The 25,461-nt window shown below is 40.9% G+C and overlaps 1 protein-coding gene across 17 annotated transcripts in view; it reads left to right on the plus strand.

The window, feature by feature from the left end:
• WDR59 (WD repeat domain 59) overlaps positions 1 to 25,461 on the plus strand; it is a 118,002-nt gene that overhangs the window by 27,748 nt on the left and 64,793 nt on the right. For all 17 annotated transcript variants that reach the window (XM_058279712.2, XM_071209065.1, XM_071209064.1 and 14 more), the window contains 6 exons: positions 2,646 to 2,781; positions 5,761 to 5,846; positions 7,051 to 7,131; positions 9,205 to 9,242; positions 12,722 to 12,810; positions 17,023 to 17,139. In XM_058279712.2, coding sequence (XP_058135695.1) covers positions 2,646 to 2,781; positions 5,761 to 5,846; positions 7,051 to 7,131; positions 9,205 to 9,242; positions 12,722 to 12,810; positions 17,023 to 17,139 — 547 coding nt within the window. The remainder of the gene's footprint in view (positions 1 to 2,645; positions 2,782 to 5,760; positions 5,847 to 7,050; positions 7,132 to 9,204; positions 9,243 to 12,721; positions 12,811 to 17,022; positions 17,140 to 25,461) is intronic.

Below are 25,461 nucleotides of genomic sequence, written 5' to 3' on the forward strand. Positions count from 1 at the left end.
ATAGTGGTCCCTCGTTGCCAGGGAGGCTCATCCCCGGGTGTCATGTCCCGCGCTGGGGGGAAGGCATTGCATTTACATGCTGAGTTTGGCTTCGAGACTGGCCACATTTGAGTAACATGAAGGCTGACAGAAGGAAATTCCCAGGCACAAAGTTGCTCTAGGCCTTGATAAAACACTCTCCTTAAAGCTCTTTTGGACAATTCTCCTTGTTTTGGATTGTTCTGCATTTTTTTTTTTTTAAAAGATTTATTTATTTATTTAATCCTCCCCCCCTCCCCTGGTTGTCTGTTCTTGGTGTCTATTTGCTGCATCTTGTTTCTTTGTCCGCTTCTGTTGTCGTCAGCGGCACGGGAAGTGTGGGCGGCGCCATTCCTGGGCAGGCTGCTCTTTCTTTTCACGCTGGGCGGCTTTCCTCATGGGCGCACTCCTTGCGCGTGGGGCTCCCCCACGCGGGGGACACCCTTGCGTGGCAAGGCACTCCTTGCGCGCATCAGCACTGCGCATGGCCAGCTCCACACGGGTCAAGGAGGCCCGGGGTTTGAACCGCGGACCTCCCATGTGGTAGACGGACGCCCTAACCACTGGGCCAAAGTCCGTTTCCCTGTTCTGCATTTTGTTCTTCAGCCCCATCCATCCCTTACTGTTACCTTTAGACTAAAATCTTAATTCCTGAGCCATCCTGGGGCTTTGCAGTGTGGATCGGCTTGCTTCTTACTCAGTTCCCCTTTGCAGGCACTTGGGCCTTAGCTTTCTTTGTTTTAGTTCAATTATCATTTGTCAATCTGCTTTTCATTTCCTTTCTCATTTTCTTCTTTGTGGGTTTCTCTTTCTCTCTCTCATTTTAGTTCTTATTTTAGTAGGGCTTCAGAGGGAGTGAAGATAAGCATATATGTTCAGTCAGTCCTATTTATCCTGAAGTACCCACTTTCTGCTGTTCTACATTTGCTCTTGAATATCTCAAGTCACCTATTGATCCATACCTTATATATCCAGCCCTTAACCTTTTAGTGTCTTTCTTTTTAATGGGAAGTTGTCTGCCTGCCTGCCACAAGATCAGGTGATTCTGTCAGTGGAGGTCAGAGGTTATAGGTCTTTGTTCTACACTGCCTTTCCTAGGAGTATTGGAAGTTCTATGAATTTGTGTCTTACCTCTGCTTTCCTTCTCCTTTAACTATTCCTCCTTGGGAATTCTGAACCTCCATTTCCTTCTCTTCTGAACAGGGGTGATTAGCCTTTCTTTTCATCATCGAACATATCTATCCACATTGATATCCAGGAACTTAGAGCTCTCTCTAACAGAGAATCCATAACTGATGACTGCAGAGATGTTGATTCCTATACCAAGGATCTTATGGTTAAAATAAAAGGAATATAGAATCTTTGTTTTTGGATCCTTTATATTGATTGGCACTTTCAACATTAGTAGCACCCAGTATGTTATTTTAATTATTATTACTTATATTTTTTGTTGTTATTTCTCCTTCTAGTAGATTTAGCTTAGTTCCCTTTACCAGGCAGTTGACTTGCAGGGGTATCTGAGATTCTCTACAGGATATTTGGCTAAGTGACAAGTAATGTGTTTAATTCAAAATACATTTATCAAGTGCTCACTATGTGCTGCAAAGCACTCTGTCTGGTGATGTGGGGGATATAAAAATAGTCGAGACATGGTCCATACTCCAAACACTCAGGAGATTTGGTCTGAGAGCCTTAGTATTAGTAGTTCTGCTACAGAGATAAGAGCTGAGGTTGAAATGCAAACCATGAAGAGGGAGTAAGGTAGATACCATGATTAATCCTGACAGAAGGGAGTGGAATAGGCTGGGGGCAGGGGCAGAATTCGAGCTGAATCTGGTAGGAGGAGGTGACTTTTTTCATGGATGGATCTGATAGGGAAGACATCTCTGGAGAGGGACCCTCTCAAGAGTGTGGTTCTTGTTTGTCTAAAAACCACCTGGAGTTACTCTTTTGTTTTTTATTTTGTATTGAGGTGAAATTCCAATAACATAAAATTAGCCATTTTAAAGTGACTAATTGAGTGGCATTTAATTCATTCTCAGTATTGTACAACCACTACCTCTATCTAGTTTCAAAACATTTCATCACCTCCAAAGGCAACCCTGTACCTGTTAAGCAGTTTCACCTCATTCTTCTCTCTCCCCAGCTCCTGGCAACCACTCAGTTGTGTTCTATCTCTATAGATTTACATATTTCACATAAAAGGCCACATACAGTATGTGGCCTTTTGTGGCTGACATCTTTCACTCAGCATACTGTTTTTTAGATTCATCCACATTGTACCATTAATAGTACTTCATTCCCTTTTATGGTGAACATTATTCCATTTTATGTGTATACCATATTTTGTTTATCCTTTCATCCATCGATGGACATTTGGGTTATTTCCACCTTTTGGCTATTGTGAATATGCTGCTAGGAACATGCGTGGACATATATTAGTGTGAGTACCTGTTTTCAATTCTAATTCTCTGTGAGTTATTCTTATTGCTTGTTTGCCTTTGAGTAGATAAATGTCATGTGTATCTGGAGTTTTTTTGAACACTGCTTGCAAACCACATGCATTCTTAAATGTGCTTTTCACCTTAATGCTAATGCTTTGTGTGTATTTTATGTTGTTATCCTAGCCGCCGATTCCTATACATCGTTAACCTAGATGCCCCTTTTGAGGGTCATCGAAAGATCTCTCGCCAGAGCAAATGGGACATTGGAGCTGTGCAGTGGAATCCTCATGACAGCTTTGCACACTACTTTGCAGCATCGGTGAGCTCATTTGAGGAGTATAGGAAAAAGCTTTTAAATGTGTGATCTGGGGCTGAAAGGTCTTTGTCCTAGGTGGAGAAGAGAATGTAGCCCTCACTTCTCAGAGAGAGAAGAGGTGTAAATGGTTCTAAAAGAATGGCAGAGGCAAGTTACAGATTAGAAAATATATACCTGATAATGTTTACTAGTACTGTGAATATCAGACTTTGTATTTCTAGGGGTTGAGTTCTGATTATGAAAGGGAAACAGATAGATCCTGCCATTTGTGTGTGTGGTAAGAACCTATTTTCTTCAGCAGCAGTATGACTAGCGGGTGATGAAATGCACATCACCCTGAAAGGGGTTCTTCCTGATGCTCTGCAAGGCCTAAGGAGGGTACTGATAAGCTGGTCTGGGGTTGAGCTTCATTGCTTTCACAGGCACCCAGAAGATTCCATGCACCTTTCCACTCAAAGGAAGGTGCTCTTCCTTGATTGTAATTCATTTGATTGGTTAACCTCTTGACGTTTCATGCAGAATTTTATATGCCTGTTTATATGTGAAGTTTTTCAGGTGAAAGATGCATAATTTTTATTAGGTTTTCTAAGAGATTCATGATACAAAAAAGATTCTGACCTAGATCATCTGTGGTATCTTGGCCAGATTCCATGTCCATTCTTCTAGAACAATTAGATATCTAAACCTTTCACTCCATTTGCCCTGGGCAGTAGGAACAGTATTTAAGGGAATCCTTATTAGCCAAGGGACGGTGCTGCTTGCATCTGTTCTTATCAGCAGTGATAGGCTATGAAAAGAAAGCATCTGAGAAAAGAAAGAAAAGCAACACTGTCAGCTGTAAAAGAAACAGAGTTGCTCTTCTCTGTCATTTCCAAATCAGACTCTGACAGATGTTGGAGATTGAACTGGGACTGTTATGAAAGAGAAGGGGAGAGTTTACTCCATTTCCGTTCTCAACCTCTATCCTGTGTGTTAGGAAGAGTGATCTTTGGTTTGGTTTATTTCTCTTGGCCCTTTATTTCCTCTCACCCTCGGCCCCTGATCATTTAGGCCAGAGTTTCTCAGCCTCTGCACTATTGACATTTTGGATCAGAAAATTCCTTGTTGTGGGGGCTGTCCTGTGGATCGTAGGATGTTCATCAGCATCCCTGGCCCCACCTACTTGATGCCAGTAGCAACCCCTTCTCCCCATTATGACCACCAAAATTGCCTCCAGGCACTATCAGATATCCTCTGGGGATCAAAACCACCCCAAGTTAGGAATCACTGATTTAGAATGACACCTCATTTCTCAGCCTCAGTAGACTAGCTGTGCATTCGTGCAGGAGTGGCAAGAGAAAGCAACCTATTGCCGTGGAAAGAGCATGAACTTTGAACATAGGCAAATCTGAGGTCAAGCCCCAGTTTTGTCATATACTGTTTTACTTTGAGCAAGCCTCCTAATCTCTGAGCCTCCATTGCTTTGGCTCAAAAATGTGGATACATGACACCTACAGTGCAGCGTGGTGGTGGAGATTAGAGGGCAGGCTTGTTCAGGTGCCCAGGGCATAGACCCCCAAGAAATGGGTGGAAGATGATTAGAATGAGGGGACTTTTTTTTTTTAAGGTATCAGGGCTGGGGAATGAACCTAATACCTCATATGTGGGAAGCCAGCGCTCAACCACTGAGCCACATTGGGTCCCTGAGTTGTTTCTTTCTTTTTTTTTGAGTTTTTTTTTCAGGAGGCATCAGAAACCGAACCCGGGACCTCCCATGTGGGAGGAGGAAACTCAACCGCTTGAGCCACATCTGCTCCCCTAGAGGACTTTCTTTTTACTCCCAGTCCCTCTAGAAGCTGTTTTGAATCCTAACTTTTTCACAGAAACCTTTTCTATTTTATTTAGAATTGGAATCTGGCATTTCAGGATAAAAATCTCAAAACTTTGTTTACCTGTGTGTCTCTAAGCCAAAATGAAAATCAGTCTATTATTTATATCAGCTCAGAGATTATTAAATAGCTTGTGATTGTTTGCAGTCTGTTAAGTAATCTTTATTCACTTTAGTGTGTTTCATTAATTTATTCAGGGAGCCTTTGCTGGTTGTTTCTTTTGAGTGAAAAGTACTTTGATGGAGGATTTTCATTTTTCTTCCGTTTTCCTATTGTAGTTGTGGTTTCTTCTGGCCCATTTTCCCTGTCTTTTCCTGCTTGACCTTTTAAGAAATCAAATGTAGATATATTTCAAGAGATCTTATATAAGATCTTATATAAGACCTCTTCTAGGACACCCCTTTGGTAGAGTTTCTTTTGTTGGTCTTTATGTATCTTTGTGTTTTTTTGTTTTTTTAAAATTTGGTTTTGTTTTTTTGAGGTACAGGGGCTGGAGATTGAACCTGGGACCTCGTATGTGGGAAACTATCACTCAACCTGAGTTGTTTTTTTTAGGAGGTACTGGGAACTGAACCTGGGACCTCCCATGTGGGAAGTAGGCACTAACTGCTTGATTCACATCCGCTTCCTGCATCTGTGTTTTTAAAGTGTGGTAGCTGAACTCTAGCCATGTGATAGTGGAAAGGGTAGGCTGCAAACATGTAAAGTGACAAGATTTAGCTGGAATTGGGCACTGTGACTTTCAAATTGAGGAGGGGGTTCTTCCTAGGGGTTGGGAGTGTCTCCATAACCCATAACCATGTGCTCAGTAGTACACTGATACCTTCAGTTCAGCTGTAAATGTTCAAGATGGGGTTCTTTTGAAGACAGTATTGCTTTTCCTTTTGGGAATTCAAAGCCCTACATATGAATTGAGCTGAGATAGTTCAGGCTAATGTTAGCTGTACTTATGTCTGATGGCTTCTTAGAAAATTCTGGTCTGTAGGTTATTTACCAGGCAAGTTGGTTCCTACGTGGCTTCCTCTTCTCACCCTTAAGTGGAATGGCGTGAGAATATTTATTCTGATGTGCATATTATGCTATCTGCTGCCTTCCTTTCCTTGTTTCTTTTTAGAGTAACCAACGGGTGGACCTTTATAAATGGAAAGACGGCAGTGGAGAGGTGGGCACAACCTTACAAGGCCATACTCGTGTAATCAGGTAGGTACCAGCCCTCTGCAGCTCCTTGGCCTGTCATTTGATACTTTACTTCCAGATTGGACAGAGTGCTCTGTCCTCACTCCTGGGGATCTCTGTTCAGTGACCTTAAAGCTCATGATGTATATCATTACTTTGTCACAGTCCCTTTGGGAGCACGATGAAGATGCCATCCTCCCATGTCTTTAGTTGAGCTTCTGTGTTACCTTGGCCCTGGGTGACTGATGGGTCACTAGCATTGACTGAGGTGGTGGCTTTCACAGCAAAAAATAACCAGTATTGAGGAACCACCATCCAGGTAGCTATTAACATCAATCCCAGAAGACAACTATAGCCCTGTCCGGTGTAAAGGATTAGAGCTATTTATGCTGCAGGAGGGAGAAAAAATTATGCCAACAGTGCCCTTCTGTTCATAATCAACAGTGTCCAGGAGCACCTGGAAACATCTAGGAGCAGACCTCTGCTCTTCGCCAGCAGCTGTAGGTTAGCACACAGAACTCTACATCACAGTCAGTATTCCAAATGTAGACTTGTCTCCCACTTGTGGTCTTACAATTGGCTTCCAGAGTGTTCCGTGATCTACTCTTTCCTGGATCACTGTTTCTGGATAGGGAACACTTGTTCTGGGAAGTAATAGGAGGGAGTGCAGGGGTACTGAAGACGACATGGTGAGTGTTAGACACCCAGGCCTGGGCCAAATGTTCTGTGGAGTCACTGCCTTTCTAGGGATGAGGGTAAGAGGAATGGAAAAGAGGCTTGCTTGCTGTCCTCAAAACTGTGTGACAACATGGCAATTGGCTACTGCTTTAAGAGATGTTGGGTTACATCAAGGCACCTGCTTGTTGAGTCTAAGTTAGAAAGTGGTAGCTCAAAGATTATGTATTTTTCCTTTGTTTTGTCTGTTTATTCAGTGGGTGTGTGTGGGTGTTATAAATGGAAATGCTCCATTTCATTTCAGGAAGCAGGTGATGGCTGTAGACTATATATAGGGGAAAGAACCTGAAAGTTTCTTCAGAGAATAGATAAGTCTTTTTTGTTCCCAAAGAGACTTTGGAGATTGCCAGCCTGAACTATGTTAAGAGATGTTAATGGTGGCTTTCTGAAGTCACTAGAGACTAAATTTGCTAGTGCTTTCCAACATGACTCTGATTTTTTTTTTTTTTTTTTTTCTTTTCTCTGTTGGTCTGTTTATTTCTTGTGTTCCCAGTGACTTGGACTGGGCAATATTTGAGCCAGATCTCCTGGTTACCAGTTCTGTGGATACCTACATCTACATTTGGGATATCAAGTAAGAACAATTAAGAGGTATAACCACTTGGTTGTGTGTCTATTTGGGACCTTTGTCTTAGAGGTCAGATGTCTTAGTTTGATTTTCCCCAGAAGCAGACCCTGAGGCAAGGATGTAAGAGGTGAGAGACATGCTGGTAGGGGAATGGAGAAGAGGAGCTGGATCAGGCAGCCTGCAAATAAAGGGTACATTATCAGGAAGCAGATTTGGCCCAACGGATAGGGTGTCCGCCTACCACATGGGAGGTCCAAGGTTAAAACCCAGGGCCTCCTGACCTGTGTGTTGAGCTGGCCCACGCACAGTGCTGATGCGCGCAAGGAGTGCCGTGCCATGCAGGGGTGTCCCCCACATAGGGGAGCTCCACGCGCAAGGAATGTGCCCTGTAAGGAGAGCCGCCCAGCGGGAAAAAAGTGTAGCCTGCCCAGGAATGGCGCCGCACACATGGAGAGCTGATACAGCAAGATGATGCAACAAAATGAGACACAGATTCTGGGTGCCGCTGACACAAGCGGACACAGAAGAAGAACATGCAGTGAATGGACACAGAGAGCAGACAGCTGGGGGCGGGGAAGGGGAAGGGGAGAGAAATAAATAAAAAATCTTTAAAAAAAAAAAGAGGTGCATTATCAACCTGAGTACCACTGTGAATTACTAGAGCTTCATCTTACTTGAGAATGCTGGGTGCTGGTGTAAACCTTTCTCCTCAAAGGTATCCCACATGGACTCCAGCAGCCAGAGAAATCACATTGGCAAAGAAACACAGGTGTTTGCATTTGGAAGTTGGACTGGTGTTTGCTGAGGTGGTAAGGGAGTAGGGGGGGATTTGGATGGGGCACAGCCACCTGCTACAGCAGGTGGGGCTAAGAGACAGCTCTTCATGTGCTCTGGTGAGGCTTCAAATTCCCCATCTGTGGGGGGGATTAATGGCTCATTCATAGGGTTACTCTTCATGGACTAGAGAGTAAAAGAGCACCCAGCCCAGGGTCTGGCCCATTGCAAGCTCTTAATAAATCTCTCTCTCCCCTCCCTCTGTAGAACAAAGTTCTCTTGGCTGTCATAGTTAGAGGTGAGTACTTGGACAGGGAGGTCTGTAGAGTCCCACAGACCAGACATCCTCTGCTTTAACTGAACTTCTCAGCTTCGTAAATGGCAGTGACCTTGTGATGCTTTACAGGGAACAACAGGATGGTAAAGGGAAGACAAGCCAGGAGTGGGGATGGCAACCAACCAGACAGACAAGTGAAAAGGAGAGCCTAGGGAATGAGGCTGTGCAGCTGATTGACATGATTACATACAGATTGGCACTTTAGGTCACTGATCTAAAGGGAGAACCAGAAGGGAGGATCACAAAATCCAGGGAAGAGGAAATGGAAGAGGGAAGCTCACAAACCAATAAAAATTCAGGGTGTTATGGGGCAGGATTAGAAAGTATACCTCATTTACATGAAATAACTATTTTTGTAATTTAAAAACTTAATAACACTGAGCTGATGTTTCTTTTTCAGGTTTTCTTAACAGTAAGCTAGAGCCTCAGATTTACCTTGCCTGGCCCTCGCAGCCCTAAGTGCTGTCTGGTTCTGTCATTTTACCACTTACCACTACAATTCCAACTTTGTAGTGCATCACGGAGTCTCTCCCTCCATGAGTCTTCCACTGTGTCCAGGAGTGGTTTTTTAATCCACCATTGAAATGCTGTTGGGGAGGGTTCTTGCACAGACACACTTCCGTGGCTGTCACCTTGTTGCTCTTAGGCAAAATGACACTAGGAAGGGAATCTTTGGGCTTCCTCTCTCCCCCCATCAGGGTAACCCCAATCACGATGAATTGTGTAAGTTGTTTTCTGTGGATACAACTGTATGATTTGAAATTCAGAATCAACTGAAGTTGGTTGAGAATGTTCATCTACCTGATGGAAACAGGGCTCTCTTTACACTTCTTTTTAAAGCCTTCATAACAGATCTAATTCCAAGTTCCCACTGAAAGGAAAGTGAAGAAATGTGTGCAAAGGTGAAAAGTACCAGGTGGATGGTGGCATGTGGACTGGGCATTTGATTTCTGACTTATATGTTTCAGAGACACCAGGAAACCTGCCGTTGCCCTATCTGCTGTAGGTGAGTATATCTCCCTGCTGGCCTGCCTTCACTCCATTCCTTCCACTCCTTCTCATCCTCTGACTATCACTGCCCCTGTGCTCCGCCATGACAGGGTGAAATTGTAAGTCCCACATTGCAAGCAGTTTCCTTCGGGTTGCTCTCAGAGGCTAGAAGTCAGGGATGGTGAGTGTGGATCAGGAACTTATTTCAGAATTCAAGGAGAAAAGCCAAGGTGGTTTGTTTTTAAACTTTTTATTGTGGGAGATTTCTAATGTATATAGAAATAGAAGAAAATGAACTGCCTTGTGGTCACCATCCAGCTTCAACAAATGTCAACATATTACCAATCTTATTTCACCTTTACCTCCACCCTCTTTCCTTTCTCCTGCCTCCACCACCACAGGATTATTTTGAAGCAAATCCCAGGTAGCGTTTCATCAAAAAGTATTTCAGTATATATTTTTTTACAAGATAAGAATCCTTACACACACACATAACCACAAGACCGTTAACATACTTAAAAATGTTAACCATTGTTCTTTTAATATCAGATATCTAAGCAGTGTACAAATTTCCCCAATAGTCTCATAATTCTTTTTTAGCAATTTGTTTAAATCAAGATCCAAATTAAGTCCACAATTGCAAGAAGTTGATATATTTCTCATCTTTTTAAATGTATAGTTTCTTCTTCCTTTTTTTTTTGGTTTATTTGTATTTCTCTTACTGTAGTTTATTTATTGAAGAAACCATGTTGTTTGTCTGGTAGATTCCCCACAATTTAGATTATGCTGATTGTATCCTCATGATGTTATTTAATATGAAAGTTGAGACTTTCAAGTCACTTTCTGGTTTATCAGTTTCATTGCTTACATGGACGTGACTATTTTTAGATCCTGACTAGGGCTATGGACTATTCCCACCACTTCCCAACAAGAGAACTTGGGTATGGAACTGGTGTAACTTACAATGATGATACTTAAAATGATGAAGGTATTTTGGCCTCCTTGATAAAAAACATATTATCTGTCTCTTAAACCCTGTTCCTTTGTATCTTTTCAGTATATTTGGTGGTTGCTGTAAAACTATTACTTGAAACTTCTTTTTCCTCAGTACCTCCACAGCTCATTATTTGAAGACATTTAGTATCATGACTATATTAAGTAACTGGATTTTATGTTCTATTAGGTTAGGGACCAGTGCTATAGACCAATGTTAGCATTTGAACCTGACCAGAGGAGATGCTCAGGAAATGTTTGTTGATGACTAAAAATCAACCACCTGTGCTCCTGTGCTAAGTGCTTAATAATTCAGTTGATCTGGCTGTCCCCTTTTAGGTGCTTATGATCTGAGATGGACTGAACACTGGGGACACACAACAGAATATAAATACATATGGGCTATAAAATGCTTAAATCACATTCCTGACTTTGTGACTTACATAGGTTTCTAAGCTAGATTGGTTATAGAGGAACACCAAAAAGAAAGACATTCTTTTTTTCAGCCTACTTGTTCTAATTGCTTTCTTTCTCAGGTATAGGTCCTTCTTAAAAAACATGAGACTCCTTTTCTTTTTGTACCTCAGTGAGATTCCTTAGTGGCAGATCTACCCTGGAACAAGAGAGACAAATAAGAGGCTTGTGGGTCTTTATAAGCTGCCCAATTTAACCTTCCATGACAGGTGCAATTGTGGTTACTACATTCTCCCCAGAGTCTGTGGTCCCCAGCTATCACTGAGCACATTGTTTACGCCCTTTGAGGCAGGGAGGCAGTAAGAGCATGTTCATGTATACTCCACTAGTATTCTCTGTGTCTGAGTACTTAAGTCTAGGACTTCCATTTGACCTTGGTGTCACTCATTGTAATAAAGCAGTATATTGCATTAGGGGGATCCCAGAACCTTTTGTCATGTTTCTGATGGACCTACTATTAAGAAAATTTTATTCTCTTGAAACTCTTCAAGTAACTCAACAGGAGATAGAGCAGACTCTTCTTACATACTTTCTCCTTTAACTGATATCCTCTTTTTGCAAAGGAACTGAGTCTCTTAAGTAGTATACTTAACTTGCTTCATCTCCAGTGGTTTCCACTATTCATTCATAGATGGTTCAAGTTGGTATGGGCTCAAGGAAGAAACAAAACAAATAAATGAAAGATGCCCTTACCAAAACTAGCACAGTATATCCTTGGGCAAGAACTAGTTCTGTGCCTAAACTCCCTATTTCCAGTAAGACTCTTAGTCCTGCCCTTTCACACACTCTTTAGACTTCCTGAGTCAGGTTGCTCTCCAAATCCCTGCATCTACTATGGTTTTACCCAACAATAAACACCAAAAGGGAGAAGTGTCAAAGAGTAATAGCATCTGTTCTGTGAGCAAGGGCAAGAGGAAGTGAGAAGGTGAGCCATTGATTTGGTTCTGGTTTAGCTTAATGAACTTGATTTTTTCTTAAGAGTCAGCAAGAAGAGCCATGTGTCCCAGGTTTTCCACATCTCAGCCCTACCTGGCATCTTGTTACATTATGCCTCCTCTCTTAAGTAACTCTTTCTTTTTTTTTTTTTTTTAGATCTATTTTTTTTAAATTGATTTTGTAAGAATATTACATTAAAAAAAAATATATGAGGACCCATTCAACCCCACCACCCCCACCCCACCACTCCCCCCCCAGCAACACTCATTCCCATCATCATGACACATCCATTGCATTTGGTAAGTACATCTCTGGGCACCTCTGCACCTCATGGTCAGTGGTCCACATCATGGCCTATACTCTCCCCCATTCCATCCAGTGGGCCCTGTGAGGATTAAGTAACTCTTTCATCATTGCTGTCCTTCCTTGTGATGGCCGAGGGAGAAAGGACCGAGTCCACATAATGCCATGGGGTTCATTTCTCTGACTCAGCACAGTGCCAATGGCCATGTCTAACTCTGCTGGAGGGGAGGGTAGAGTCTGGGAGTTGTGTACATAAACTTATGAGGACAGAATTGGTTAACACGAGATTATTCTTGAGGTGAGCTTCAGCTTGAGGCTGTACTTTTCTAAGACTGTCCTCCCCACACCCCGCCCCCCCCAAAAAAAAGAAAAGAGGGAGTGAGAAAGAGAGTGGGAAGAAGTAAGTGTTAGAACAGAGACTCTTCTGATGAGGAGCACAAACTTGGTATCACTGGAGATGATGAAGGGGCAAGTTGTGATGAATCAATTAGCAGTGAACAGTGCCATGCCGAGCTACTGCACTATAAAAAACTCCATTTTCCTGCTGATTCTGCTGAGAGGTAACCTGTAGATTTTTTCCCCTCTGTTAGAATAAGTGACCATATTCCTGTTCCCATGTGTTAACTTTAAAAAAAAATTTCATCTGTCTTTAATGGTAGAGTCTTAGAACCTTGAAGAGTTCTGTGCTAATTCAACCAGAACTCATTATCTAACTCCCCTGGATCTGCTTCACTCTGGTTCCGAAGGCACTGAGGGCAGCAGCTTTCTTTCCCTGATTTTCCTTTGCAGCGGGTGCCTCACAGGTCAAATGGAATAAAAAAAACACTAACTGCCTTGCCACCAGTCATGATGGGGATGTACGGATTTGGGACAAACGAGTGAGTAATGTCTTTTCTTTCTCCCCAGTTGGTCTGTGAGTATGGTTGCAGAGTATGAAGAAGATATTGTGAGTGCCAGGACTTGTCTTGAGAATTTTGAGTACCCCGTGCAGCTTGGTAAATTGCCGTTTTAAGATCAAAGTACCAGAAGTCACTTGTTCCCCAATCAACTTGGGTAGGGAAGTGAGGGGATACGATCAGTGACTAAGAAAATAAACTTGGCTTGACTTGAGTTTGAGTCCCAGCTTTACCACCTCCTAATTTGACATCAGCTAAGCCTCTACAACTTCTCTAAGCCTCAGTTTCATCATCTTTAAGATAAAGATAATAAACTTAGATCATTGAAGAGGTCAAGCCTTGGAGACCAGATCTTTTTATAGAAAGGTCAGCAGACATCTTCTGATCCCTGCCCCAGATTACAAAGTAAAAACTGGTTGTTCCAGGGCATAGACCATCCAGAATGCTTCCCATATAAATCACTGAGGCAGAGTAGTCATTATACCTATATCCTCCCTTATGTTAAGAGGTTGTCCTACCAGTCTCAAAATAGCCCACGGAGCATATATTTTCATGACAGCAGCCCGTGTAACTGATAGGCATGAAAGAGGTGCTGGAACGCAGGCTGCCGCTGTAATGGGAAATCTGCTGGAAGTTTGGTGTGTTGGCATCAGTGCAAACGATCATGCAGGGAAGAGCTCCCTCCCCCGCCACTCTCCCCACATCTGACTGCCAGACGATTGGGAAATAGAGCATAGCGCAGTCGGCTTCTGTAATATCTGGAGTGCAATCTGCTTCCTGCTTTATGAAGCCTGAGGCTGCAGATCCCTAGCCTTTTTGTGGGGGAGGATCTACTTTGAATTTTTCTGAAACTTATTCAGGGGATATCCCTGGTGGGTTGTTGATCATAAAGTCTCAGCATTGCTTCTGAGTGTGCTGCTCCCTTCCCCTTTTAGCAGGGAATATGGCAATCCATTTGGAGAGACAAAAGAGAAGTGAAGCAAAGCTTGGGTGTGGCTAGTCCTCTATACTGGCTTCAGGACCTGCTGCTACAGCAGTGTGCTCTTAGGTAGCTCCTTGGTGAGAAGGGGATGTTAGAAATAGAGGTTGGCTCAGCATCTTCTGTAGGTTAGCCTTTTTTTAAAATATAGGTTAGCTTTAGTCCGGTATGGTAATAGCCCTTCTTCTCTGGCTCCTTTTATTTTTAAGTTGGTGATTGGTTTTGCTCATTTTGCCACCCGCATAGCACTTAAAAATAGTAAATGGTTTAAATATAACAAGTTTAGTTAATTTGTAGTACTTATGTATTTGCTTTAGACTGTTTCCAGTGGTCTAGGCAAAATAAAAATTTGGTATATAGCCTTGAACTCCTTTGGTACCTGGCCCTTATGTTGTAGAAATATACTGTGAGATTTTTCCTTTCTAATCTCCTGATTGATTCACTAATTACACTGACTTCCCTCAGTGAATCTTTTATCTCTTCATTTAAACTGATAGAGTTTTTTAAGATTGATTAGTTGATTGATTGGATGTTGTTACTTAGAACTTTGGTTGAATGAGTTCTAAAACTTGGTCATATTTTCCCCTCTCTGGCACTTTATTTTTTAAATTATTTATTTCTCTCCCCTTCCCCCACACCCCAGTTGTCTGTTCTCTGTGTCTATTTGCTGCGTCTTGTTTCTTTGTCCGCTTCTGTTGTTGTCAGCGGCATGGGAATCGGTGTCTCTTTTTGTTGCGTCATCTTGTGTCAGCTTTCTGTGTGGGTGGCGCCATTCTTAGGCAGGCTTCACTTCTTTCATGCTGGGTGGCTCTCCTTATGGGCCGCACTCCTTGCACGTGGGGCTCCCCTATGCGGGAGATACTCCTATGTGGCACGGCACTCCTTGCGTGCATTAGCACTGTGCATGGGCCAGCTCCACACCGGTCAAGGAGGCACGGGGTTTGAACTGTGGACCTCCCATGTGGTAGAAGGATGCCCTAACCACTGGGCCAAGTCCCTTTTCCTGTCTGGCACTTTATAGTGTCAAAGCAGCACTGATGGCAGCAGATATCACAGGCCTAAAAAAGTACAGTATCAGTGGTAACATTTGATTTTCATTCAAAATCATGTATGATTAATAATATTTGCTAACATTTTACTAAGCATTTATTAAACAGTGTAGGTGCTGTTTTAAGAACTTCGTGTTTTGATTAATTTCCCTTTATAACAAGGCTTTAAAGTAGATACTGTTGCTTCAGTATGTGTTCATCAGTTGTAACAAATGTACCACACTAATGAAAGATGTTGTTAATGGGGGAAAGTGTGGAAGGGGGAGGGGTGGGGTATATGGCAATCCCCTGTATTTATATTTTAAATTTTCATTATTTATTTATTTCCCCCCTGTATTTTTGATGTAACATTTTTATAATCTAAAGCTCCTTTAAAAATAAAGAAAAAAAAAGGGGAATGTAGAGAATGGACTTTGGAAGGAGGAACAAATATGATTGTAAATGAATATAGCAAATGAGTCATTTATTTCCACTGGTGAAATTTAAATTGATTTGACTCATGTAATCATTGAAGATAATTATGTAATTCATATTTTTAAAAATTGATAACTTAATAAAAATGTCACTAAGTATAAAAAATAGACACTATTATTTTCCCCATTCTACAGATGAGGAGACTGAGGCACAGTTTGGAGGCAGGATTTGAACCCAGGGAAGCTGGTTCTAGAGACTGCTCTTTTAACCTCATAATGTTAATTATAAGTGTAATAAATAGAAAATATGGAGAATACCTGACATAATAATAAAAGAGAAAATAAAAATTATTAGTAATTCTATTACCCAGAAACAAATGATAACATTTTGATTTTTTTCTATTTTTTTTTACTTGGTTTATCATATTGTATGCATAGTTATGTGGTTTTTTCCCCCAGTTAACATTACAACAGGTGCATTTTTGCCATGTTATAAACTCTTTTTTTTTTTTTAAGATTTACTTTATTTATTTCTCTCCCCTTTCCCCCCCCAGTTGTCTGCTCTCTGTGTCCATTCGCTGTGTGTTCTCTGTCACTTGCATTATCAGGCAGCACCAGGAAATTGCGTCTCTTTTTGTTGCGTCATCTTGCTGTGTCAGCTCTCTGTGTGTGCAGTGCCACTCCTGGGCAACTTGTGCTTTTTTCATGTGGGGTGTCTCTCCTTGCGGGGTGTGCTACTTGCCCATGGGACACCCCTACATGGGGGCACCCCTGTGTGGCACAGCACTCTTTGTGTGCAGCAGCACTGTGTGTGGGCCAGCTCACCACATGAGTCAGGAGGCCTTGGGAATTGAACCCTGGACCCTCCATATGGTAGGCAGATGCTCTATCAGTTGAGCCATATCTGCTTCCCTAAGAGTAATTTTTAGTGACTACATCATATTACATCAGAAAGATTTGCTATAATTGATTTAATTATTCCCTGCTTATTGGACATTTAGGTTATTTCTGGTTTTCTAATGTTCCAGACAACACTGAAATGAACATCTTTTGTATTTAAACTTTTTGTGAGTTTAGTTTATTCCCTTAAAGAAGAAACTTTTTTAAGTCTTTTGATAAATACTGCCAAATTTTCTCCCCAGAATGATGCATCATTTTGTATGTATACTAGCAGTGACTAATGCAGTCTCATCAGCACTGAATATTATTTACCAGTATCTTCTAATTTGGTTGGTTAAAAAAATCTTGTTTTATTGTGTATTTCTGAGGTTTCCTTCTGAGTTTATTCATTTTATGTGTGTTTAGTAATCATTTGTATTGTTTTCTTTAGTGACTCATGTATTTATTCCCTTTTGGGATCTTAGTGCTTGATTACTTTATGATTAGTACTTTTATTCTTAGGCTAGAGGGTGGATCTGTATGTCACAGCCCTTCTTCTGGGGTGATTGTGGGAACGAGAGTGGGAATTGCATTCTGCACTACTAAAGCCAAAGAACGCCCTCTGCCTCCTGTCCATCATTGAGGCTGTGCATGGAACTGGAGCAGAATGACAATTAGGCTCAGCCCATTTACAGAGAATGTGTGAAGGAGGTAGACAAATCTTTTGTTTGTTTTAAACTAAACAAAATGTAGTTTCTTAATAGTAGAAACCACAGTATTTTTATATACCCCCTTGGCACCCAGCAAACTGGTACATAGTAGACACTCAGTGAGTTTTTCTGAATTGATGACACTCAGTGCTGATCTTTTGCAGAAACCCAGTACTGCAGTGGAATATCTGGCTGCCCACCTTTCCAAAATCCATGGCCTGGACTGGCACCCAGACAGTGAACACATTCTCGCGACCTCCAGCCAGGACAACTCTGTCAAGGTGAGTGGCACCAGCTGGGGCATTTGGGAGACATCAGGGATATGATAACACCTTCTTCAGAAGGCAAGCCTCATATGCGTGTTTAAGGGGTACACATGCTCCTTGAGGAGCTGGGCAAGTAAGCCTGGCTGTGTGGTCCAGCAGGAATGGCGTAGAAGTATCTACCTGATATAGCACCTAGAATTTGTTCAGAAGGTTTTCTTCTTTCTCTTTATGAAAAGAAGTCAGAGACAAAGGCATTTAGGAAAAGAAAGGAAGTTGCAAGGAAGTCAGATGTTAGAAGGATAGGCTCATCAAATGAAAAACCACAACAGGTATTTAAAACCCAATCAAATTGTGAAGGTTATCGAGTTTACAATCAATCTATTTGTGGTGGAAAATAGCATTTTTCTTACATGATTATCATATCTGCAAAAGTTAGGGTATTTTTTCAGACATCAGCATTGCACAAGTCAGGGGTCCTCTAACTTAAATGAAATGCTCAAGGTTCTGTGTGTTTTGGTGACCCTATTATTTTTGGTTTGTCTCAGAGTATACAGTGTTTCTATTTGTTTGCGTTTCCTCTCTGACTGTGGAATGTAATGTGCAGCCTTGTTCAGAATGATGGCAGGGCACAGGGTCACTTTCGCTCCAGAGTTCCTCCTTGTAATCAAGTCACCACCCCTAAGGACAGGGATTTAACCACAAAACTTGTTCAGCAATTTTGCGATTCATCATCATTAATTTAATGCTTTGCTATACATACATAGGCATGTAAGAGGTCTCCTTTGTATAGTTAGCAAAACTAGAATAATAAGATACTGTAGCAGTTTGATATGGTTATGAATTCCAAAAATAGATATTGCATTATGTTTGTAATATGGTCTGTACCTGGGCATGATTAAGTTATGATTCGGGCTTTGATTGGGCCACATCATCAGGGCACATCATCAGGGCATCAGATAAAAGGCATGGCAAAGGACAGAGTTGAGGGTTTTTGATGTTGGTGTTTTGATGTTGGAGTTTGATCCTGGAGCCCTAGGAAGTAAGCTCACAGAGGAAACAGAAGCCCCAGGAAGAGAGGAACCCTGAGCCCAGGAAGAAGCAAGCCCTTGGAAGAGAGGAACCCTGAACCCAGAGAGAAGCAAGACTCTGGAAGAGAGGAACCCAGGAAGCCTGAACCGTCGTAGAAATGGGCAGCCATCTTGCTCCATCACATGAAAATAGACTTTGGTGAGGGAGGTAATTTATGCTTTTGGCATGATATCTGTAAGCTCCTACCCCAAATAAATACCCTTTATAAAAACCAACCAATTTCTGGTACTTTGCATCAGCACCCCTTTGGCTGACTAATATGGATACTAAGGCTTAAAAGTTAACTTCTGTCTTGAGGTTTGGAAATGTTCTACGGTTGTAATTTTTTTGTCATTGTGTAGTGTTTTTTAAAAAGAATTAATTTTTTAAAAAAATATTTTTTATTGAAATTTATCATTCATACATGAACATATATAAATAATAAGTGTATAGTTAAAGTTGCAAACTTACAAAATAAACATGCATAACATCATACAGGGCTCCCATACATCACCCCTCCATCAGTACCTTGCATTCTTGTGATACATTTGTTACAAACTATGCAAGAGCATCATGAAAATATTGCTACTAACTATGTATTATATTTGGTGTATTTTTCCCCAACCCACCCAATTTTTTTAAACAAATCAATTTTATTCATGCATATTAATAAAGGGTACAGTTGATCCAAAGTGTACAATCAGTGCTATTTGGTATAATCACATAGTTGTGCATTCATCACTTCAAACATTATTAAAGCATTTTCATTATTTCAATAATAATAAACGAAAATCAGAAAAACAAACAAGGAAATTCCTCCCTTCTCAGTCTGTGTTTCCCCTGTACAAGCTGCTGTTTCTGGCTATTCTTGCGCAATTATTTGTTAATTAAGTAGGTTTGTTGAGATAAATTCATCTACCTTATGCTCTATCCGAAGTGTATAATCAATGTCTTTTTTTTAACTATTAAAAAGACCTTAATTGTAGAATTGTAAAATAAAATAGAAAAATAGATTGAAAGAAATTACAAATTTTAAAAGAGAATGGAACCGGGTTAGATTTAATATAATCAATTATAAGAAACAGATATTTTAGCAACAAACATTTATAAATGTAAACAATAATTCTAATATAATAGAATTATATTATAATTATAATATGTAATTATATTAATTATGTTATATTCTAATATAACCTAATTCTAATTTTTATATTACAGCTCTATTAGACATAATAATCTCTAAGATGAAATAAATTATTAGCTCAGTTATTTAATTTCCATTTAGTCCATAAATCTTTCTGGATAATCACATTCCTATTTGGGAATTCTTCACATTTTATTGAAATGAATTACGCAGATAAGATTATGCCAACTCATAATTTTATGAGGCAGAAAACTCAAAATCTTTTTCAACAGTAGTCATGTTAAATCATTGATCCAGATGGATTATTTTAATTCACGAGTATGCATAAGAAAGGGTTAAAGAAAAATAAAGGATCCAAAAATAAGTTTCTTTTCCAGTTCTCCTCAATGAAAAGCAAGTGTTTATTTTGTATGAAGAACTCTACAGAATACTAATCACAGGAATAATTTGCTAGTTGCACTGAGTAACTGTTGTTCATATAATATTGTTATTTTACATTTATCTGGTCTACTCCAACTCTTCTTTGGTTACTATTTGCATGGAATACCTTTTTCCAACCTTTCATTTGTAACCTGGTTGTGTCCTTAAGTCTGCGGTGGGTCTCTTGTAGCGTATAGATGGCACATTTTTTTATCCATTCTATCAGTCTGTGTATTTTGATTGGGGAGTTCAACCCATTAACATTCAGTGTTATTACTGTAAAGGGATTACTTCATCCATTTTGTCCTTTTGTTCAGTGTTGTCATACCATTCTGTTGTCTGTCTTCTTATCCTTTAGTTTACCCTTCCTAATAATCTTCATTTTTAAACTCTTCTCAAAATCTCTCACCCTTGTTTTTTCCTTTCAGGCTGGACTACCCCTTTTAGTATCTCTTATAATTGGTAACATATTTTATGAGTTTGTGTTTGTCTGTGAAGACTTTGAACTTGCCCACATTTTTGAACGACAGCTATGCCAGATACAGAATTCTTGGCTGGCAGTTTTTCTCTTTCAGTACCTTAAATATATCATACCACTCTCTTCTCAGTTTCTGATGAGAGGTCTGTACTTAATCTATTTTTTCTTAATTTTAAAAAAATTGTAAAAAATTTATTGATGTATATCACTCATACATAAACATACATAAACAATAAGTATATAATAATAATTGTGAATTTATAAAACAAACATATAATATCATACAGGACTTTCATACCTCACCCTACCACCAATACCTTGCATTGTTGTTAAACATTTTTAACTAATGGTTAAAGAGCATTATCAAGATATAACTAGGGAAGCAGACTTGGCCCAGTGGTTAGGGCATCCGTCTACCACATGGGAGGTCCGCAGTTCAAACCCCGGAACTCCTTGACCCGTGTGGAGCTGGCCCATACGCAGTGCTGATGCACGCAAGGAGTGCCATGCCATGCAGGGGTGTCCCCGTGTAGGGTAGCCCCACGCACAAGGAGTGCGCCCCATAAGGAGAGCCACCCAGCGTGAAAGAAAGTGCAGCCTGCCTAAGAATGGCGCCGCCCACATGGAGAGCTGACACAACAAGATGACGCAACAAAAAGAAACACAGATTCCCATGTGCTGACAACAACAGAAGTGGACAAAGAAGACGCAGCAAATAGACACAGAGAACAGACACCTGGGGCAGTGGGGAGGGGGAGAAAAATAAATAAATAAACAAATCTTTAAAAAATATATATATATATATATATAACTAGTAACCAAAGTATTTTCCCCAGCCCACCCTATTATTATCTTTATACCATTTATAGATGAACATACATAAACAATAAGTGTATAGTAAAAATTGTGAACTTACAAAGCAAACATGCATAGCATCATACAGGGGTCCCATGTATCAACCCTCCAACACCTTGCATTGTCGTGAGATGTTTGTTACAAATTATGAAAGAATGTTGTCAAAATCTTACTACTAATTATAGTCCTTATCTTACATTTGATGTATTTCCCCCCCAAATTACCCTATTACTATTTAAAAAAATATATATATATATATTTTTTAAAGATTTATTTTTATTTATTTAATTTCCCCCCCTCCCCTGGTTGTCTGTTCTTGGTGTCTATTTGTTGCGTCTTGTTTCTTTGTCCGCTTCTGTTGTCGTCAGCGGCACAGGAAGTGTGGGCGGCGCCATTCCTGGGCAGGCTGCACTTTCTTTTCACGCTGGGCGGCTTTTCCTCACGGGCGCACTCCTTGCGCGTGGGGCTCCCCCACGCAGGGGACACCCTTGCGTGGCACGGCACTCCTTGCGCGCATCAGCACTGCGCATGGCCAGCTCCACACGGGTCGAGGAGGCCCGGGGTTTGAACCGCGGACCTCCCATATGGTAGACGGACGCTCTAACCACTGGGCCAAAGTCCGTTTCCCCTTAAAATATATTTTTATGACAGAAGTTTTTAACTTATAAAACAATCATGCACATGTGCAGAATTCCCAAACAACACCCCTCCATCAACAAACCACACTGTGGTGGAACATTTGTTACAGATAAGATAATATCATCTGATTGTTACCACATCCATAGTGTACATTTGGCGTACATTTTCCATTCTGTCCCATTATCAACACAGTGTATCTTTGGCATAGATGCAAGAATATTATATTATTACTGCTGACCACAGTCCATAGGTCACTCTAATTGTATTTTTCCCATGCTTTTCCACATTCCCACCACCCTGCAGTAAGTAGTGATGTACATTCGCTCTGGCTGACAAAGGACTGTCTTGCATCTGTACATCAACCACAATTCTTTTTTTTTTTTTAAGATTTATTTGTTTATTTAATTCTGCGCCCCCCCCCCCCCCCCGGTTGTCTGTTCTCTGGGTCTATTTGCTGCGTCTTGTTTCTCTTGTTTCTTTGTCCGCTTCTGTTTTCATCAGCGGCACGGGAAGTGTGGGCAGCGCCATTCCTGGGCAGGCTGCACTTTTTTTCATGCTGGGCGGCTCTCCTTACGGGTGCACTCCTTGCACGTGGGGCTCCCTATGCAGGGGACACCCCTGTGTGGCGCGGCACTCCTTGCGCGCATCAGCACTGCGCATGGGCCAGCTCCACATGGGTCAAGGAGGCCCAGGGTTTGAACCACGGACCTCCCATGTGGTAGATGGACGCCGTAACCACTGGGCCAAGTCCGTTTCCCATCAACCACAATTCTTAACCACCTCTTGGTTTACTGTGCTATTCAGTTCCTAGATTATTCTCTAGCATTCTGTCAATTGGCACTGACATACCTAGACTACCATTTTCAGTTACATCCCCATTTATAAACTACCTGTGATTCACTATGTGTTACAATCCACTCTATACATTTCCACACTTTTACAGCAAAGCTAATTAAAACTTCTATATACATTAAACACCAGTAGTCCATCTCAGTCCTCCTCTTACCTCCTTTAAGAATCCACCACCTACCACCAGGTCTTGAAGATATTTTCCTACAGTTTCTTCTAGAAGTTTCATGGTTCTTGCTTTTACTTTTAGTTTTTTTGATCCATTTTGAGTTAATTTTTGGATAAGGTGTGAGATAAAGGTCCTCTTTCCTTCTTTCGGCTATGGATATCCAGTTCTTTCAACACTATTTGTTGAGTGGACTGTACTGCCTGAGCTGTGTGGGTTTGATAGGCTAGTCAAAAATCATTTGACCATGCATGGGAGGGACTGTTTTTTGAATCATTAATTTGGTTCCATTGGTCTATGTGTCCTGTCATTATGCCAGTACCATACTGTTTTTACCACTAGGTAATATGATTTAAAGTCTAGAGATGAGAGTTAACTTTTCCTTTTTAAGATGTTTCTGGCTATTCAGGACCCCTTACCCTTCCAAATAAATTTGATAATCATGTTTTCAATTTAAGAAAAATGCTGGTGGAATTATTATCACGGTTGCATTGAATCTGTATATCAGTTTGAGTAAAAGTGATATCTTAATGATATTTAGTCTTCTAGTCCATGAGCACGGAATGTTCCTCCAGTTATTCAGGCCTTTTTTGATTTCTTTTAACATCTAGGTGCTGTTTTCTGAATAAAAGTGTTTTACATCGTTGGTTAAGTTTATTCCTGACTATTTGAGTTTTATCTGTCATATTTTATTTTCACCACTCTTTTGATACTTTAGTTACTTTTACTGATATAATCTTCATTTCTAGCCTCTCTTCCAGGCCTCTCTCCTATCTTTTCTTTTCAGGCTCTAGCACACTCTTAGGTATTTCCTGAAAATGTGGTCTCTTGGTTAGAAATTCTCTCAGTCTCAGTTTATCTGTAAATACTCAAATGTTGTCCTCATTTTTGAAAGACACTCTTGCCAGATATAAGATTCTTGGCTAATGTCAGATGGCCCTTCTTTGGAGCTGGTGTTTCTGCGTGATGGAACTGGACTCAGATGGGATCTCTTTTCATAAGACTTTCATCCTACTTTACTGGAATTGTAGTTGGTGTTGGTGTTTAAGATATATTTAGGGGATTTGAATCTCTGGACTGACAATAGGATAGCCAGGCCCTGAGCATCAACAGACTCCAGCTCCTAAAATCTGATTTATTGGACTCACCTCACTCAGCTAAGATGGAGTTGAAGAAGGACAACCACCACACCATAGAGCCTAGAGTGCCTACAACTGAAAGCAGGAGGATTGCATCCAGTATCCATGTGGAATCTGAGCCTCCTCCTGACATAGAGGTGCAACAGACACAACCAATCCAAGGCCCACAGAGAAAAGGTGGCATTGGAGTGGGAAAAGTGGACATGGTGGCTGATGGATATGGGAAGTGGCAGGAAGAGATGAGATGTGTGGAGGCGCCTTTGGGACTTGCCCTGGATGGTGCTTCAGGGGCAATCACCGGACATTGTAAATCCTCTCAGGGCCCACTGGATGGAATGTGGGAGAGTATGGGCCATGATGTGGACCATTGACCATGAGGTGCAGAGATGCCCAGAGATGTACTTGCCAGGTGCAATGGATGTGTCATGATGAGGGGAGTGAGTGTTGCTGGGAGGGGAGTGGTGGGGTGGGGGTGGTGGGGCTGAATGGGACCTCATATATATATATATATATATATTTTTTTTTTAATGTAACATTTTTACAAAATCAATTAAAAAAAAAAAGATTCTTGGCTAGAAGTTTTTCTCTTAGAATATCTTAAACATATCAGACCACTGTCTTTTTGCCTCTACTGTTTCTGATGAGAAATCAGCACTTAATCTTATTGGATATCCCGTATATGTTATGCATTGCTTTTCTCTTGCTGCTTTCAGAATTCTCTCTTTGTCTTTAATATTTGACCATTCTGATTAGTATGTGTCTCAGAGCTGGTCTGTTCGGATTTTTTCAGATGGGAGTATGTTGTGCTTCTTGGACATGGATATTGATGTCCAATAGGGTTGGGAAATTTTCTTCCATTATTTCTTCATATATTCCTTCTGAACCCTTTCTCTTCTCTTCTCCTTCTGGAACTGTGACACATATGTTTGTATGTCTCCTGCTGTCATTTAGTTCCGTGAGGTCTTGTTCAATTTTTTCCATTCTTTTCTACATCTTCTCTTTTGTTTGTTCACTTCGAGAGGCTGTTTATTCAAGCTCACCAATCGTTCTGCCTGCTCAAAACTGCTCTTATATTATTCCATTGTATTTTTTATTTTATTTATTGTGCCCTTCATTCCCGTAAGATCTGCTATTTTTCTATGTATGCTTTCAAATTCTTCTTTGTGCTCATCCAATGTCTTCTTAATCTCTTTATCCATCTCATTGAATTTATGAAGATTTGTTTGAACATCTGTGATTAGTTGTCTTAACTCCTTTATGTTATCTGAGGCTTTTTTTTTTTAAGATTTATTTTTAAAATTTATTTCTCTCCCCTTCCTCCCCCCACCCCCAGTTGTTTGCTCTGTGTGTCCATTCGCTGTGTGGTCTTCTGTGTCCACTTGAGTTCTTGTCAGTAGCACTCAGAATCTGTGTCTCATTTTGTTGCATCATCTTGCTGCGTCAGCTCTTCCTGTGTGCGGCGTCATTCCTGGGCAGGCTGCACTTTTTTCGTACTGGGCGGCTCTCCTTATGGGGTGCACTCCTTGCACATGGAGCTCCCCTACGTGGGGGACACCCCTGCGTGGCACGGCACTCCTTG

Source organism: Dasypus novemcinctus, chromosome 18 (genome assembly GCF_030445035.2).
Source record: "Dasypus novemcinctus isolate mDasNov1 chromosome 18, mDasNov1.1.hap2, whole genome shotgun sequence".
Classification (NCBI taxonomy): Eukaryota; Metazoa; Chordata; class Mammalia; order Cingulata; family Dasypodidae; genus Dasypus; species Dasypus novemcinctus.